The sequence below is a fragment of the Peromyscus leucopus genome, chromosome 20 (assembly GCF_004664715.2).
Source record: "Peromyscus leucopus breed LL Stock chromosome 20, UCI_PerLeu_2.1, whole genome shotgun sequence".
NCBI lineage: Eukaryota > Metazoa > Chordata > Mammalia > Rodentia > Cricetidae > Peromyscus > Peromyscus leucopus.
In genome coordinates this window covers 33,229,505-33,243,829 of record NC_051080.1, presented here as the reverse complement: position 1 = coordinate 33,243,829, position 14,325 = coordinate 33,229,505, and the positions used below count along the sequence as shown (strand labels likewise).

Genomic DNA, 14,325 nt, shown 5'->3' with positions numbered 1-14,325 from the left:
GACATTAGTGTGGTGGTGGTGTGGGTGAGTGGTAGCCGGCCCCATGGCTGCGTTTGCCTCCCACTTTCCTTAGTAGCCTGGCACCCAGTGTCACCCACTGTCTGGCCGCTAGAGAGCAGAGGTCCAGCCCTGCGGGGGCATCGCTGCATGGGTTCTGAGATGTGGTGCAGCGGCTGAGGCCCTCAAGGAGACTGGGGTCTAGGACAGCTTCCATCCTGTGCTGAGGCCTTGGGCCTGGTTGGGGCGCCTCAGAGATTTGGGGTGGCACAGTGTTTCATGTGGTATATGGATCTAGGTTCTGGCACCGGGAGAGTGGTTATCCCCGAGTAGTTAGTTACCAGGGGAATGGTAACTGGGCCGTCACAGGGCTAGGTCCTCCTGAGAGTCAGAGGGCTTCCAGGGACCCCCAAAGCAACTCTCTCCCTCTCTCCTGACAGGCAGGCCCCCCTCGTCCGAGGACAGAGAAGATGGGAGCGCTGACCAGAGATGAGTATGAAGAGGACACCTCTGATGAGGAGGTAAGACTGGGGCTGAGCTTGACATCCTGCTGTGCGAGCTGAGAGCCCTCCTGCCGGGGCTGAGCTCAAGGAGCCCAAGGAGCCCAGAGTAGGGGCTGCATCTCAAGCTAGCAGAGCACGGGGCCTTCTCCGGACTTCCTGCAGGGGCTCTGCTGCCGTTGGTTAGAGCCAGCTTCTCAGGAGGCCGCTGCACTCGGAGTGGGCGGCCTGGCTCAGGCCCTCCCCGTATCTGGAAGAACAATCTGGGGGTCTGGGACGGATGACTGAAGCAGCCCTTCATTGTGACCTGAGTGTGCCATCGCCAGGTGGAGGGGGGAGGCTGCACGTGGCCTGGGGGGGGGGGTCTTGTCTGTCTTGTGGGCACAGGGGGGCAGGGTTGCGGCCCCACTATGGCAGCGTGACTCAGGGGGTGAGGGCGGCAGGTGAGTGAGCCGTGCCCTGTCTGAGGCTGGCACAGTAGTATCGGGCAGGACTGGCACGTCCTGGTCTCCTCGTTGGCTTTGTCTGCTGTTCCCGTGGTGGTGGCTACTGTGGTACCTTCCTGGCTTTGCTGTATAGGACAGGGAATTTACACCGTGAAGAGCAGAGTGTCACGCTGGACTGGGGTTCCCTTGAATCCCCAGGGAGTGGAGGCATTGAGAGGCTATGGACTGCGTCCAGAATGCCAGCAGGGTCTGGAAGCTCTGAGAAGCTGTGCACACAGAGGCGGCGGACCTGGCAGCTTGTCCCCCCCTGGTGAGGCCTGGTCCCAGGGCTGAGCGGTGGCCACTGTGTAGCCCAGAACGTGAGCCTGGGAGTCTCATCTTAGCTTTAGTGTGGGGCCGACAGGGACAGGTCCTCTTCTCAGGAGCTCTTCCTGCCTGCCTGTCAGGGGCTGTCCCTGAGGCCTCGGGGAGACACGCGCCCCCTCTCTGGCTGGGCTTCCTCCCCACCTTCAAGCTCTCTTGGCAGTGTCTACAGGAGCCTTGGCCGCCAGCCCGATCCAGTCTCTGCTGCGTGTTCAGAGAACAGAGACAAAACAAAATAAATTGGTTTCCTGGCCGGAGCAGCGGGTGCACCGGCAAGGGGGGCCGCACAGCGCGGCTCCCTGCCCGTCTCCCCTCCCCCCCAGGGGCCCCGGCTGTCGGCAGCCACATCCTGTCGGCTACTTTTTTATGCTCGGTATTTTGAGAAATCAATGATGATTGTATATGGAGAATAGGAGTCGGGGGAGGGGCTTCCAGAACCGGTCAGTGCCTTGAAAGAGGCCTGCCTGCCCGACCCTGCCTGCCCTCCGGGAGGTGTGCCCCAATGGGCCTGTCCGGTGGCCCTTTAAGGAGGCTGGGCAGCCTTGTGCCGTGCTGTGTGATACGGTGCAAGCTGCCTCTTCTCCCCTGTGTTGTGATAAGTGTCCCACGTGTAGTCTGAGGGACAGTTCCACAATAGCAGGGGTGCCCATCTTTGGAGTTTGTCAGTATAGCTGGCCAGCCGCCGGAAGGGACCTCAGAGCTCCGCTTTCAGGAGTCAGCCGGGCTGGACCTCGCTCGGCATCTCTCCCCAGAGGCTGCTCGGGGCTTGGTCCCCGCCAGAGGCTGTGATTGGCTTTCTCATTCTCAGAGCAAGGTGATTACCGCTGAGAGGCCAGGCCTGGGGGGGAGGGAGGCATGGCCATCAGTGCCTGGCTAAGGGTCAGGTCAGAAGAGCTCAGCCTACCTCAGGCTGCCTGATAGAGAGGCCTGAGGATGACAGACATCTCCAAGTCATGCCTCTAGATCTAGAGTCCTTGGCACACTGAAGCCTGCGCTGTCTGTGGCTGTGCCCTGGTCCCTCCGCACCTATAAAGGTCAGGCGCTTTTCTGGGCCTCCGGAGGGACAGCCAGAAGTGTCTTTGGTGGGAACCAGTGGTATCGACCCCAGGACTTTAGGCTGTTCTGAGCCACATAACAGAATTAGCTCTGGAGGCCATACCGTAGCTCCAGACCTCCTACAGGACTCTGGACAGGGATTCTGGGAAGGGCGTCGATGTGGTTTGTCCTGTGGTGGTGACTTCAGCAGGAGCCTAGGGGACGGCAGTCTGGTGGAGTGGGGGCAGCCTGTCTAGCCTGCTGCCATTTGAAGGTGGAAGTGCCCCATTGGGAACCCTGTCCTTTTCTCCTGACCGCTTCTTAGGTCTGAATCTAGGACTGGGGTTGGGAACATGGGGCTTCTGAGCCCTGTTATCATTGGCCAGTCTTACATTTTGAGGATCCCCCAGCATCACTGACTCTTCAACCGAGCAGCCCGGCTCACTCTTCTGATTGTACTCCGGCTCCTCCTCCTCTTCCCCTAGATTCACAGACACGGGCTCAGCTGAGCGGGGGTAGAGCCCCCTGGATGAGTTGCTAGGCATGGTGGGGATGGAGTGTGGTGGGGGGCGACTGAGGAGCAGCTGTGCTGCGTGGCTGCCCCACCCCCACATGGCCACTTCATCTCCTCCCTACAGCAGTGGGGCTCCATAGACGTGATCTCATCCAGTAGTTGGGACCCCTGGGAGGTGGACTGGGATAGAAGGGCGGTGAGTGGCCAATGCTGCCCCTCCTCGTGTATCAAGCAACTAGGAGAAGCCAAGGCCAGGCCTGGTCAGGTGGAGAAGCCCATGCATCTGCTCAGCGGGCCTACAGCCCTGTTCTTCAGAAGTATGGCAGTATGAGGAGTTTAGGGGAGCCATGAATTCTGGCCTGGAAAGTCTGGGAAGAGCTGTTCCCCCTGCAAGTATCCTTCCAGTCCCTGAAGGTAGTGGGCCTAGGACCATCCCTGTGCAGCCTCTGGTCAGGAGGGGGCTGGGGCTGGGGTCTTTGTTACAGCCTTAGCACCCCCCATCCCCCGGCCTCGCCCCGATCTATAACTCAGGATCCCACAGGGACATGGCCTGGCCTGTCTGCATCCAGAACCTGTGATCTCCTCTGCTCTCTCGCCAAATGCAGTTAATGGCTTCTCCCAGCTACTGAACCGGCAGCTGCCTCCAGTGCGCTGGCGGTCTCTGCTCCTCCGGGGCCACCCCCGCCTGCCGGCAGTGTCCTGGCCGCCTCCCTGTGAGCACTCTGCTCTCTCCATGCTTGCTTGTGTTACTGCTGGCAGGGGAGCCTGTGGGCTCAGGTTTCCAGCGAGTGAGTGGCCCTCCCTGCTGTTTGTAGAAGGCACCCGGGTCTGTGCAGACTGACTGCTCTGGCGGCCATCCACCCGAGGCTAGCCTTACGCCTGCCTCTGAATGGGGCCCCTGGCCAGACTCAGACTAATCCTTCAGGTCCAGCCCCTTCCCACTGGGGCTGCCCAGCCTAGGGATTCACCAGTGATTACTGGGCATAGTTGGGCATGTGTCTCTGTGACTGCTGTGTACTTGTTGGCCAGGTAGACCTAGTGCCATCTCTTGAGCTTGGCCTGATGGTTCTAAGAGCCACATTGCATCAGGGTGCCCCAGCCAGCAGGGGGGTGCCTTTGGGGGGAAGGTGGAAGAGGAGCATGTGGAGGAAGCCATGTCCTCATAGGGGTTAGAGTTGGTCCTGACTGTGACTGGCATGCAAAGGTAGGCTACTTCAGATCCGTATTTTCTCGCTGGGGCTAGGGGACCACTGGAGAGCAGGTCTGGAGTATAACGAGGGCAGATTTTTGAAAGGCATGGACTGCTGGTTACAGTGAGCAGTTGGAGGCACAAAATAGGTCTCCTTTGAGGAGGCTGGCTCTGCAGGGCCAGGAATCACATTCAGCAACCTTGTATATGTGGGCAGTGCCTAGAGATAGGGGAAATTGTCCATATTGAGTTGTGGAGATCTCTAGAGTTTAGAGGGCTGGTGAGGGGTCAGCATGTGTGGTACTCTGGACCCACCTCCCTACTTAAAGCACCAACTGAGCCTGACTGCTGAGACTCGGAAAGACCTTCGTCCTCAGTCTTTAGAGCTCCAAGCCCCTCTAAGGCTGTACCCAACTCCAGGACCTGTGTGGGAACGGCCGGGGTCCCCTGCTTGCAGAAGTAGGGAGAAGACCATGTGATTCTGAGTAGCCTCAGGAGGGACAAGCAAGCTGGACCCCGGGCAGCTATTTTCCTCCTCCCCGTCTCCTCCGCATGTCCGAAAGACTCTAGCTCTCTGTTCTGCAGCTAGAGGTGCAAGCACTAGTTAGGCTCCCGGGTGTCTGCAGCTCAGGGGGGCTCAGCCAGCCCCTCAAGGGATGGTCAGCATGGCAGAGGGCATGGGGGACTGGAAGCATTCTGGTAAGGAGACGATAGGTTCCGAGGTGGTACCTGCCTGGTCACCCCCTGCTGGGTCTCAGCTGGTTTGACCTCAGAACAGGAGGAGACTGTACTGTCTCCCTCTGGTCTGTTGACTAGGCCGCTCGTGTATGTTTGGGAGCCTAGCATCCCATCTGGAACGTTCTGTTGGGGTCAGTGTGGCATGTGAGGCCAGGCCAGCTGGCTAGTCCTGAGCACTTTGAGAGAGATAAGACACCCCATGAGGGGGAGGCCGCAGCACAGGAAGGCCCTGAGCTCCGAGACAAGAGGGTAGTTGGTGCAGGGGGAGCCGAAGCAACAGTGAACACTGCCCGCATTGTAATCGGAGAGGGGCCGGGGAAGAGAGAGACTGAGCGAGGCGGCTGACCCCATGCTCCCGGGGGACAGGTGGGAGAGGCGGAACGAGGAGAGAGTGAAGGATTCCAGAGGTGGGCTGGCTTCCTCTCTCGCAGACAGACACGGGAGGGAGGTGGGCAGCGGGCCAGCCCCGTACCTGCAGTTCCAATCTGCGGTCCTGACAGCTGCAGCCACTTTGGGGAGGGGGAGGGGAGGGGGGCTCATCGAGAGCGGAAAAGTCCCAGCCGACACTGTGTCCGGTGGGGTGGGGGGAGTGGGGGGAAGGAGATGGGATGGGATGGAGGGATGGATGGATGTGGACCTACCCACCTCATCCCACAGGCTTTTCCTGGGGGCTGGGTGCCCCCCCCTCCCCCAAAGCATGGCACTTGGGTCTGCCTGTCGTCCACCAGCCTGGCCTGGGGTCTCAGTGCTGGGCCTGACCCAAAGGGGTCACATGTGTTTCCTGGCAGCCTGCAGGTGCTGAGCAGGGCGGGGGCGGCTGGCCTGGGGTGCAGGCAGGCCTGGTGATGAATCATGTGGTGCCGCCAGCAGCTCATTCCCCAGGCTGGGGACAGGGAGCTGACAGCTGAGGCTGAGCCGAATGTTTCCAGCCCAGCTCAGCTCGCAAGGGTGGCTGCTGGCCCATGGTGCGGGCCAGCCCCCCCCTCCAGCTGCCTCTCTGGGGCACACACTAAGGGAGCCCCTGGTTTTTGTCCCACAGCTCCTCGGTGTGGTGGAGGGTGAAGTTGCCCTCCGGGAAGGATGCCAGGGGCTGTGGTGGGCAGGGAGCACCTGCCACTCTCTGGCCATAAGCTGTTGTGGACTCACGTGGAGCCACAGGATGGGAATGGACCGTGCCACCCCCGGTCTGGTTTGAATCTGGAGCAGTGGAGGGTGACGGAGTGTTCTCCCCGCCCCTCCCCTCCCCTCCCCTCCTCCTGCCGGCTGTCGGGCCAAGCCCTCAGCCACTGCTACCGGTGCAGCTCAGGGAGTGGCTGGGCCGTTTGCCCGGGCCGGAGGCTGGCCAAGCTGCAGCCGCTTTCGGAGTCAGGCCCTGCAGTGGAGGCCTTGGCCGGGCGCGTGCCTCACCCCAACTGTCCGGGTCTCTAGAGAGCCTTCCGGCCCCACAGCCCAATCCCTTTCATCTGACCCCTCTTGACACCCAAGCCTCCCGCTCTCGTCTGGCTGACTCGGGCCTACCATTCAGTCTTGCTGAAGCTGGAGGGTTGCCAGCTCCTGGGCTTCCCTGCCTTCTCCTGCTTTGCCCTAATCCTCAGTTGACACTTTGCTCCTCTGATGGGCTCTAGGTCGTGAGATGCCTCCTGGAGCTAGCTGGGCACCATTTGGGCCTCTGTGAGGTCCCCTAGTGCCCAGCCACGCTTGCTCCCTCAGATCGGCAGCCTCTACCTATGGACAAAGGTCCCGACCTCTACTCTCCAGGTTGCTCTTTGGGGACTTTTTCTCAGGCCTTTCGTGTGCATGCTCCCCTGGTTTATTCAGGAGACTGCCCAGCCACTCTGACCCCAGAAGCAGGTACCCACTCAGTCATTGGGGTTTGTGTGGGAGAGTCACACCTAGGTATTGAAATGTGAGGCCTGTAGGTGAGGGGCAAGAGACCCGTGTCTGGCAGAAGAGGAGGGCCAGCCGGGGTCCTTGGGTGGAGGTTGGTGCCCTTTTGCTGAATACAGGTGCACCCTGCCAGGTTGTGATTCTGGACTGAACCAGCGTCTGTCACAGGGTCCTGGTAGCTTGGAAGTGAAGCTGGCCAGAGCCTCGCATGAGGAATCCACAAGAGGGGAAGGTGACTTCCCTCCGCCCCAGCTGCACCTCCAGGTTCTGGCTTTTCCCGGGCTGCAGAAAGAAGCCTCGGCCGTGACTGTGCCCTCTCCCTCCCTCTGAGCAGCTGTGGGCTCCTACAGGATTAAGGGGAGGAAATTTGGGGTTGGGTTTCTTTTCTGAACGAAACCTGCCGCTGTGACTCTTTATCCTGTTCTCTTTCCATCAGATTGGACACAGCCCCCTACCCCTGCCTTAATGGCTCTGGCTTTGAGAATTTCCTCCCAAATTACACCCCCGTTTCCTGCACCAGCGTTCCCCGGAGCCCTTCAGTACAGAGGAGGGGCCACGTTGGCCCTGCCCTATGAGGATGCCCACATAGGCCTCAGCACCTGGTCTCCCCCCAGCCAGGGACCAGGAGGCCTGCCAGTGCCAGCACCTGGTGCCCTCTGCCATTCCCCACCACCACCCAGCCAGAAGTAAGGCCTGGCCTTTCTTCTCTGTTGTATCACCCAACTAATTGTCACCTGCAGGACTTTAATGATCCGCCAGCTGTGCACAGTGCCTGGTGAGGGACTAAATCAACCTCAGGGGCCAGAGGGGTCCTTGGGAGAGCTGGGTAGTACAGAGTGTCGGATGGCTAGGAATCTTTCCAGTGTGCAGCTGGCGCAGAGTACGAGTCCTAAGTCCTGGCAGTCAGCGGCCCCCGAGTCCCGGGGCCTAGGTGGGGATCCGTGGGGACATTTGGGTAGCTGTCCTCAGGCCCGTCTAGGCCTGGTAGCCGGCTTGACTGGAGAGCGCTGCTCCCTCCCTCCCTCCTGTACCCCCTTAAATGGAGCACTGCTGGGAAACCAGACGTCCATGAGCCCGAGACCCCCATCTCGCCCCCTCACCACGCTCCTCGCGAGGAGGCCAGGCTGCTGTGGTGTTTGCTGCCTCTTGTCACGGGAGGGGGGCTTGCCCTCTCCTCTTCCTTCTCTTTCCCCCTCCACCCTCCCTCTCCTCTGCCCCCCACCCCCATCACAGGTCCCTGGTACAGGCTCTTGAGGGAAACCTGCCATTGCTCTGCCGCACTCGGGCAGGATGGGTGAGAAAGCTAGGGTCAGAGTGAGTTCAGATCCTTTCCCGAGGATAGTCTGCCTCAAGTTGGAAGATACTGTTTCCTTTTTAATTATACAAAATTTTCAGACTTTATATTATCATATTAAAGACACAAGATGCCAACACTTGGCCCAGGTAGGGAGTCAGCATGGAAAGTTCCAGTGGGCCTGGGTAAGTGTTGGGCTAGTTAGAGTCAAGCCATAGCCCGCCTGTCCATCTGTCTGTCCGTAGGCCCTGCTCATAGCTGGGGCAGGGCTGGCCTGGTGAGCGTGCTCTTGGGGACCTGTGCTCAGCTCAGGTCCGAGGTGGGGCTCTCCGTGGCTCTTCAGTGGCATCCACCTTCACTAGTGGCATCACCTCTTGGCCGCTGTGGACCCTCCTCCTTCTAACTTCGAATCGCCGTCTTTCTGTCCCGGTCTTTGCTCTGCAGAGGGGATGGGGGTGTGTCAGGGTCTGGGTGGAGACCTAGTGTCACCCAGCACTGCCCGGACCTTCCTGACTTCCTGTTGGGGCACTGTCTCGGGTGGCCAGTGCTAAGGCACCCCAGTCCCCAGCTCCTGCCCCCCCCCCCCGTGCATTTTGGGGCGGGGAGCACACTGCTGCAAGCCGAAACTGTAAAATTAAATTTCCCAGATGTTCAGGCCCCAGGAGCTCACGCGTGCTGTCTGGAGAGGAAATGGGGATTGGGGAAAGCCGTTGTATTTTTTCCCTGCTCACCCTGCTTTTCCGGTGCCACCAAGTGCGGCCAGAGCAGTAAATCATGGCCGGCCAGCATCTCTCAGTTCAGCCTTCTCCCCTAGCCTATCCAACTGCAGGTCTCAACAGCCCAAGGGAGGGGCAGCAGGTGCCCCATGCTTTGGGGTGGAGGTGGGCTGCAGAGGTGGCGGGGTAGTGGCACATGGACCCCCTCCTGGGGGGGGGTCTTCTTTGATTGCCTCACTGCTGCACAGCATTCCCCTTCGGAGGGGGGCTTGTGGATATGCTTCTTACTTCCTGAATTGAGCTCCTTTCAGTTCCCACCTTGCTGGGAAGTAAAGCCTGGAACAGCCCCTCCGCCCTGCCAGCTTCCCGCTGCTCTCCCTTCCTCCAGACCTTCTCCTGGGTGGCCCCTTCTCAGCGCTACTTTTGGATCCTCTATTTGCAGGTCCCTAAGACCACTACCAATGGGAGTCAGTGTCCCAAGGTGTGACTCCTATGTGCCCTTCCCGCCTTTGGACCCCAGCTTTGGTGGCAGGTGTAGGTGCCAGGGAATGCTGCCCCTGCCTGGCACCTCTCTGCCTGGCAGTTGTGGGCTGATGAGTAAATTGGGGCCCCTCCGTGCTCCCGGCCCTGCTCACCAACTTTCTCTGGTTGCTGAGGCAGAAGGTGCAGATCTGTTTGGGCTGGGTGTTCTCGCCTCCGTCTCGGGCCAGAGGTGGTGGTTGTGGTGGCGGTGGCAGGGGACTGCCCGCACGACCGCTGTGGAAGAAAGCGGGTCCCGAGTGGCATGGTTGCCCGTCGCCGCAGGCCTCACCCACCAGCAACACGTTGCCCAGGTGAGAAATGTAGCTGGAAGCCAGGCGCAGCGTCTCGATCTTGGAGAGCTTGCGATCTGCTGGCTCGGTGGGGATGAGTGTGCGCAGCGCGGTGAAGGCCGTGTTCACGCTGTTGGTGCGGTCCCGCTCGCGCGCATTCGCCGTGTGCCGCTGCCGGGGCTCGCGGCCTGGCCGCCCCCCGGGTCCCGGCCCGCTCCCCGCGGCCCTCCGTCCTCCCGCCCGCCGCCGGGCGCCCTGGAGGCCGCAGCGCGCTGCATGCACACGGCAGGGTTTTTCGTCGGAGCCCGAGCTCTCACTTCCGCGGTCCTCATCCTCCGACAGCGGGCTCACCTCAGGGTACAGGTAGCGGCCCGGCGGCGCTGAGCGCAGCATGGCGAAGGACATGAGCCGGGCAGGGGGCGCGGCGTCAGCTCCACGGTGCGCTGCTCATGCCGCCTCTTGAGGCCCCCACAGGCCGCCGGGCCAGGGGTCTCCGCTGCGCCCCGCGGTGGCGGCTGCCGGGCGAGGCGGGCACATGTGTTCGGACTGGAGTGGGGCCGCCAGCAGAGCAGTGCCTTTATAGCAGTCGGCTCCTCCCCCGCGCCTGGCCTCCGCCTCCCTCCCTGGCCTGGAGGAGTTTATGCGGAGCCTGTGCACCTTTTCCCTTTTAATAGCTGTGCCTAGGGGGTCCTGAGCATCTTTCTGGCTGGGGAGTTTCTGGGGTGCTACTGATGCCCCAAGACCATGGTGCCCATTCTACTCATTCTGCAGGAAGGAAGAGGATAAATTAGGAATCAAGAGGCTTTCTCCCCTGGCATGCCTAAGTTCACCCAGCTGCCCTGGCCCCGAGTGCTTGGCCACACCCTGTCTGACTCTCCTTCCATGTGCACTTGGGTCTTTTGTTGTGCCAGGCCGTGTGTGTGTGTGTGTGTGTGTGTGTGTGCGCGCGCGCGCGGATGAGTCCAGCAGTGGCAGTCTAGAGATGGGTGTGTGGGGTTGGAATGACCTGACCTGACTGTATGGCCTGTGCCTTGTGCCACAGACTTCCCCCTTTGACCCATCCTGCCTGAGGGGACCCACCCTCATCCCTGCTGTGAGCTCTGTGGGGCTCCTCCGTGCCAGCGCACACGACACGTGGATAATACGATCGGCACTTCCCCATCCCTCCAGTTTGGAAGTGGCCCCCTAGGTGGAGAGCACTCAGCAAGGGTACAGGGTATTTTGGGGGATGAACTTGTTGGAAAGGGCTGATATGGACAGGTGCAGGGGGACAGCACCCAAGGGGTCTTGCTGAGGGGCTGCTGGCACCCAGCTGTGCTAGTTATGTCTGGGCCCCTCCTCCCTGTGGCTACTGTTGCAGGAAGTGGCCGCCTGGGCAGCAGTCCCCAGCCTGGGAGGAGTGAGGGTGGTGGCTGGCAGGGGCTGAAACCAGGAATGTGTGTCCAGGAATGTGGCTGCTCTGCCTACTGAAGTGGGAGGGGGAGACCAGTAGTGCTAGGAGGGGTCCTTGGTCACCTGCCGAGCAAAACGGAGTTTGTCTCCCTCTGGGTGGGGTGGGGTCTTCCCATGGCTCCTGCCTTGTAACTACCCACTGCTGCCTAAGACCTCTGCCAGGGGAGGGAGCCCATAGGCGATGAGGTCATCCCTGTCTGTGGCTGCCCAGAGCCCTGGCCAAGGAATCCAATAAGGGGGGAGGCTAGGGTTGGCATCACTTCAGTGGAAAATGTGAAGGTAAAGCTCTGGCGCCTCAGAGGGCTTGGGGGGAGGGGGCACAGCACCCCTGCCACGCCACGTCAGACCTTGGGGCCAGGGCTAGGGCAGATGTCCGGTCACCTGGTCTCTAGGCACTTGAGGCTGATCTAGGGTGTCTCTTCTGCCCTTGGGTGGCTTGAAGAGGATCAGGTATGGTAGGGACAGGTGCTCATGTGGTGCCTATGCTACAGGACATTCGGAACACTGTGGGCAATGTGCCCCTGGCATGGTACGATGACTTCCCACATGTGGGTTATGACCTGGATGGCAAACGTATCTACAAGCCCCTGCGGACACGGGATGAACTGGACCAGTTTCTGGACAAAATGGATGACCCAGATTTCTGGTGAGTTGGGCCTTGGGTCAGAACCTGTGTACTTCCTCAGGCCTGGAGTATGGCTCTGACTGGCTTTCCCTCAGGCGCACCGTGCAGGACAAGATGACAGGGCGTGACCTGCGGCTGACTGATGAGCAGGTGGCCCTGGTACAGCGGCTTCAGAGAGGCCAGTTTGGCGATTTGGGCTTCAACCCCTATGAGGTAGGTAACAACTGGCCCTAGGGTCCGAAGTACACGAAGCTCCCCAGCCTAACATCTATGCTTGTTTTCCCTAGCCAGCTGTGGATTTCTTCAGTGGTGACGTCATGATCCACCCTGTGACCAACCGCCCAGCTGACAAGCGTAGTTTCATTCCATCCCTAATTGAGAAGGAGAAGGTGGGGACCCTGTCATCCTCCTCTACCCCACCTTGTGAGGTTTTTACACTGCCACCTGACCTTAGCTTGTGTGCAGGTGTCTCGATTGGTGCATGCCATCAAGATGGGCTGGATCAAGCCTCGAAGGCCCCAAGACTCCACCCCTAGCTTCTATGACCTGTGGGCCCAGGAGGATCCGAATGCTGTGTTGGGGCGCCACAAGATGCACGTGCCTGCACCCAAGCTGGCCTTGCCTGGCCATGCTGAGTCTTACAACCCACCTCCCGAGTACCTGCCCACTGAGGAGGAGGTGGGCCTGCATGGAGGTGGGTGTGGTACCCAGCCATGTTCCCCGGTCCTTTCTCACTTATCTCCTGTCTCCCCAGCGCTTGGCATGGATGCAGCAGGAGCCTTGCGAGAGGAAGCTTAACTTCCTGCCACAGAAGTTTCCCAGCCTGAGGACTGTGCCTGCTTATGGCCGCTTTATCCAGGAGCGTTTTGAGCGCTGCCTTGACTTGTATCTGTGCCCACGGCAACGAAAGATGAGGGTATGTGAGGCAGCCCACAGGTCCTAGGGAAGGCTAGGATGGAGATAGTAACTATGTGCTGTCTTGCCCCAGGTCAATGTGGATCCTGAAGACCTCATCCCCAAGCTCCCTCGGCCAAGGGACCTTCAGCCTTTCCCTGTGTGCCAGGCTCTTGTAAGTGGGGATCCGAGGTGGGCAGACGTCCTCGGGGTATGTGTGTCTGTCTTTTCCACTCTTCCTTCTCTGCAGGTCTACAGGGGCCACAGTGACCTTGTCCGCTGCCTCAGTGTCTCCCCGGGGGGCCAGTGGCTGGCTTCAGGTGGGTCTGAGGTGGGGGCCGTCCTGAGCTGGGAGGCAGCAGGGGTCTGGGTGAGAGGCTTAGGTGCTAAGAGTCTTCACTACCACACCCAGGTTCGGACGACGGCTCGTTGAAGCTGTGGGAGGTGGCCACTGCCCGCTGTATGAAGACTGTGCCTGTTGGGGGTGTGGTGCGGAGCATCGCCTGGAACCCCAACCCCACCATATGCCTAGTAGCTGCGGCCATGTGAGTTAGGACCCCGGGGGCAGGGCTGGGCTGGGGCACAGAAGAGTGGGGACCGTGCTGAGGAGGGGCTGCATCTGGCCCCGGTTTGTAGGGATGATGCAGTGCTGCTTCTGAACCCAGCCCTGGGAGACCGGCTGCTGGTGAGCAGCACAGACCAGCTGCTGGACGCCTTCTCTCCTCCTGAAGAGCCAACGCTGCAGCCGGCCCGCTGGCTGGAGGCCTCAGAGGAAGAACGCCAGGGAGGCCTGCGCCTGCGGATCTGCCACAGCAAGGTGTGTGCTGGGAAGGGGCCGGCTGGGAAGGGGCCGGGGGCCTGCCAGAGCCGGTCAGTCAGTCAGTCAGTCAGTCGGTCGGTGTTGCTCTTCTCCAGCCCGTGACACAGGTGACCTGGCATGGGCGCGGGGACTACCTGGCTGTGGTGCTGTCCAGCCCAGGCCACACCCAGGTGCTGATCCACCAGCTGAGCAGGAGACGCAGCCAGAGCCCATTCCGCCGCAGCCACGGGCAGGTGCAGCGCGTGGTCTTCCACCCCACCCGGCCCTTCCTGCTGGTGGCCTCTCAGCGCAGCGTCCGCATTTACCACCTGCTGCGCCAGGAGCTCACCAAGAAGCTGATGCCCAACTGCAAGTGGGTGTCTAGCCTGGCTGTGCACCCAGCAGGTGAGGGGAACGGGTATTTTTCAAGTCAGGGTTGGGGAACCAACTCTCTGAGTCTTGAGAAATACTGTCACTGCCTCTGGCCCTAGGTGACAACATCATCTGTGGCAGCTACGACAGCAAACTGGTGTGGTTTGACCTGGATCTTTCCACCAAGCCATACAAAGTGCTGAGGTAAGGTGGGTTAGGCAGGGTGAGGTAGGCAGTGGGCCCTTCAGCCGGAGCCCACTCTTAATGAGCTCTTCCGCAGGCATCACAAGAAGGCCTTGCGGGCCGTGGCCTTCCACCCCCGATACCCACTCTTTGCATCCGGCTCAGATGACGGCAGTGTTATTGTCTGCCATGGCATGGTGTACAAGTGAGTGCTGTCCCTTGCCCAGTCTTCCCCATGGGACCATTCCACGGGGTCCTGAATCCCTCTCTTCCACAGTGACCTGCTGCAGAACCCACTGCTGGTACCCGTCAAGGTGCTTAAGGGGCACACACTGACCCGAGATCTGGGTGTTCTGGATGTGGCCTTCCACCCCACACAGCCATGGATCTTCTCCTCTGGGGCAGATGGCACCATCCGACTCTTCAGCTAGGCTGATGCACTGCTGTGGGTGGCCTGGAACAGGGTGGATGTGCCTTCACACAGAACCAATAGAATCCCTGATCCCCAC

At 60.5% G+C, this 14,325-nt stretch overlaps 2 protein-coding genes across 3 annotated transcripts in view; one reads left to right on the top strand and one right to left on the bottom strand.

The window, feature by feature from the left end:
• Bop1 (BOP1 ribosomal biogenesis factor) overlaps positions 1-14,325 on the top strand; it is a 24,362-nt gene extending 10,037 nt beyond the window's left edge. The window contains exons 3-16 of one of the 2 annotated variants that reach the window (XM_028870943.2): positions 438-518; positions 11,435-11,589; positions 11,664-11,781; positions 11,856-11,957; positions 12,034-12,246; positions 12,323-12,484; positions 12,557-12,637; positions 12,713-12,782; positions 12,875-13,007; positions 13,099-13,279; positions 13,378-13,666; positions 13,753-13,837; positions 13,914-14,021; positions 14,094-14,325. In XM_028870943.2, coding sequence (XP_028726776.1) covers positions 438-518; positions 11,435-11,589; positions 11,664-11,781; positions 11,856-11,957; positions 12,034-12,246; positions 12,323-12,484; positions 12,557-12,637; positions 12,713-12,782; positions 12,875-13,007; positions 13,099-13,279; positions 13,378-13,666; positions 13,753-13,837; positions 13,914-14,021; positions 14,094-14,247 — 1,932 coding nt within the window. In that variant the 3' untranslated portion in view covers positions 14,248-14,325. Of the gene's footprint in view, positions 1-437; positions 519-11,434; positions 11,590-11,663; positions 11,782-11,855; positions 11,958-12,033; positions 12,247-12,322; positions 12,485-12,556; positions 12,638-12,712; positions 12,783-12,874; positions 13,008-13,098; positions 13,280-13,353; positions 13,667-13,752; positions 13,838-13,913; positions 14,022-14,093 lie in introns of both variants that reach the window. The other variant, XM_037197598.1, reaches the window with a different exon arrangement.
• On the bottom strand, positions 8,036-11,425 carry Scx (scleraxis bHLH transcription factor). The gene is made up of 2 exons (XM_028870951.2): positions 9,315-11,425; positions 8,036-8,401 (listed from the first exon to the last, which is right to left on the bottom strand). Exons 1-2 carry the CDS (start codon positions 9,894-9,896, stop codon positions 8,363-8,365), a joined length of 621 nt encoding a protein of 206 aa, XP_028726784.1. The 5' UTR covers positions 9,897-11,425; the 3' UTR covers positions 8,036-8,362.

Coding starts and splice junctions, on each gene's coding strand:
- Scx (XM_028870951.2), bottom strand. CDS start 9,896: ATGTCCTTCGCCATGCTGCGCTCAGCGCCGCCGGGCCGCTACCTGTAC. Junction 8,402..9,314: donor TCAGCAACCAGAGAAAGTTG/GTGAGCAGGGCC, acceptor TCCCCTCTGCAG/AGCAAAGACCGGGACAGAAA.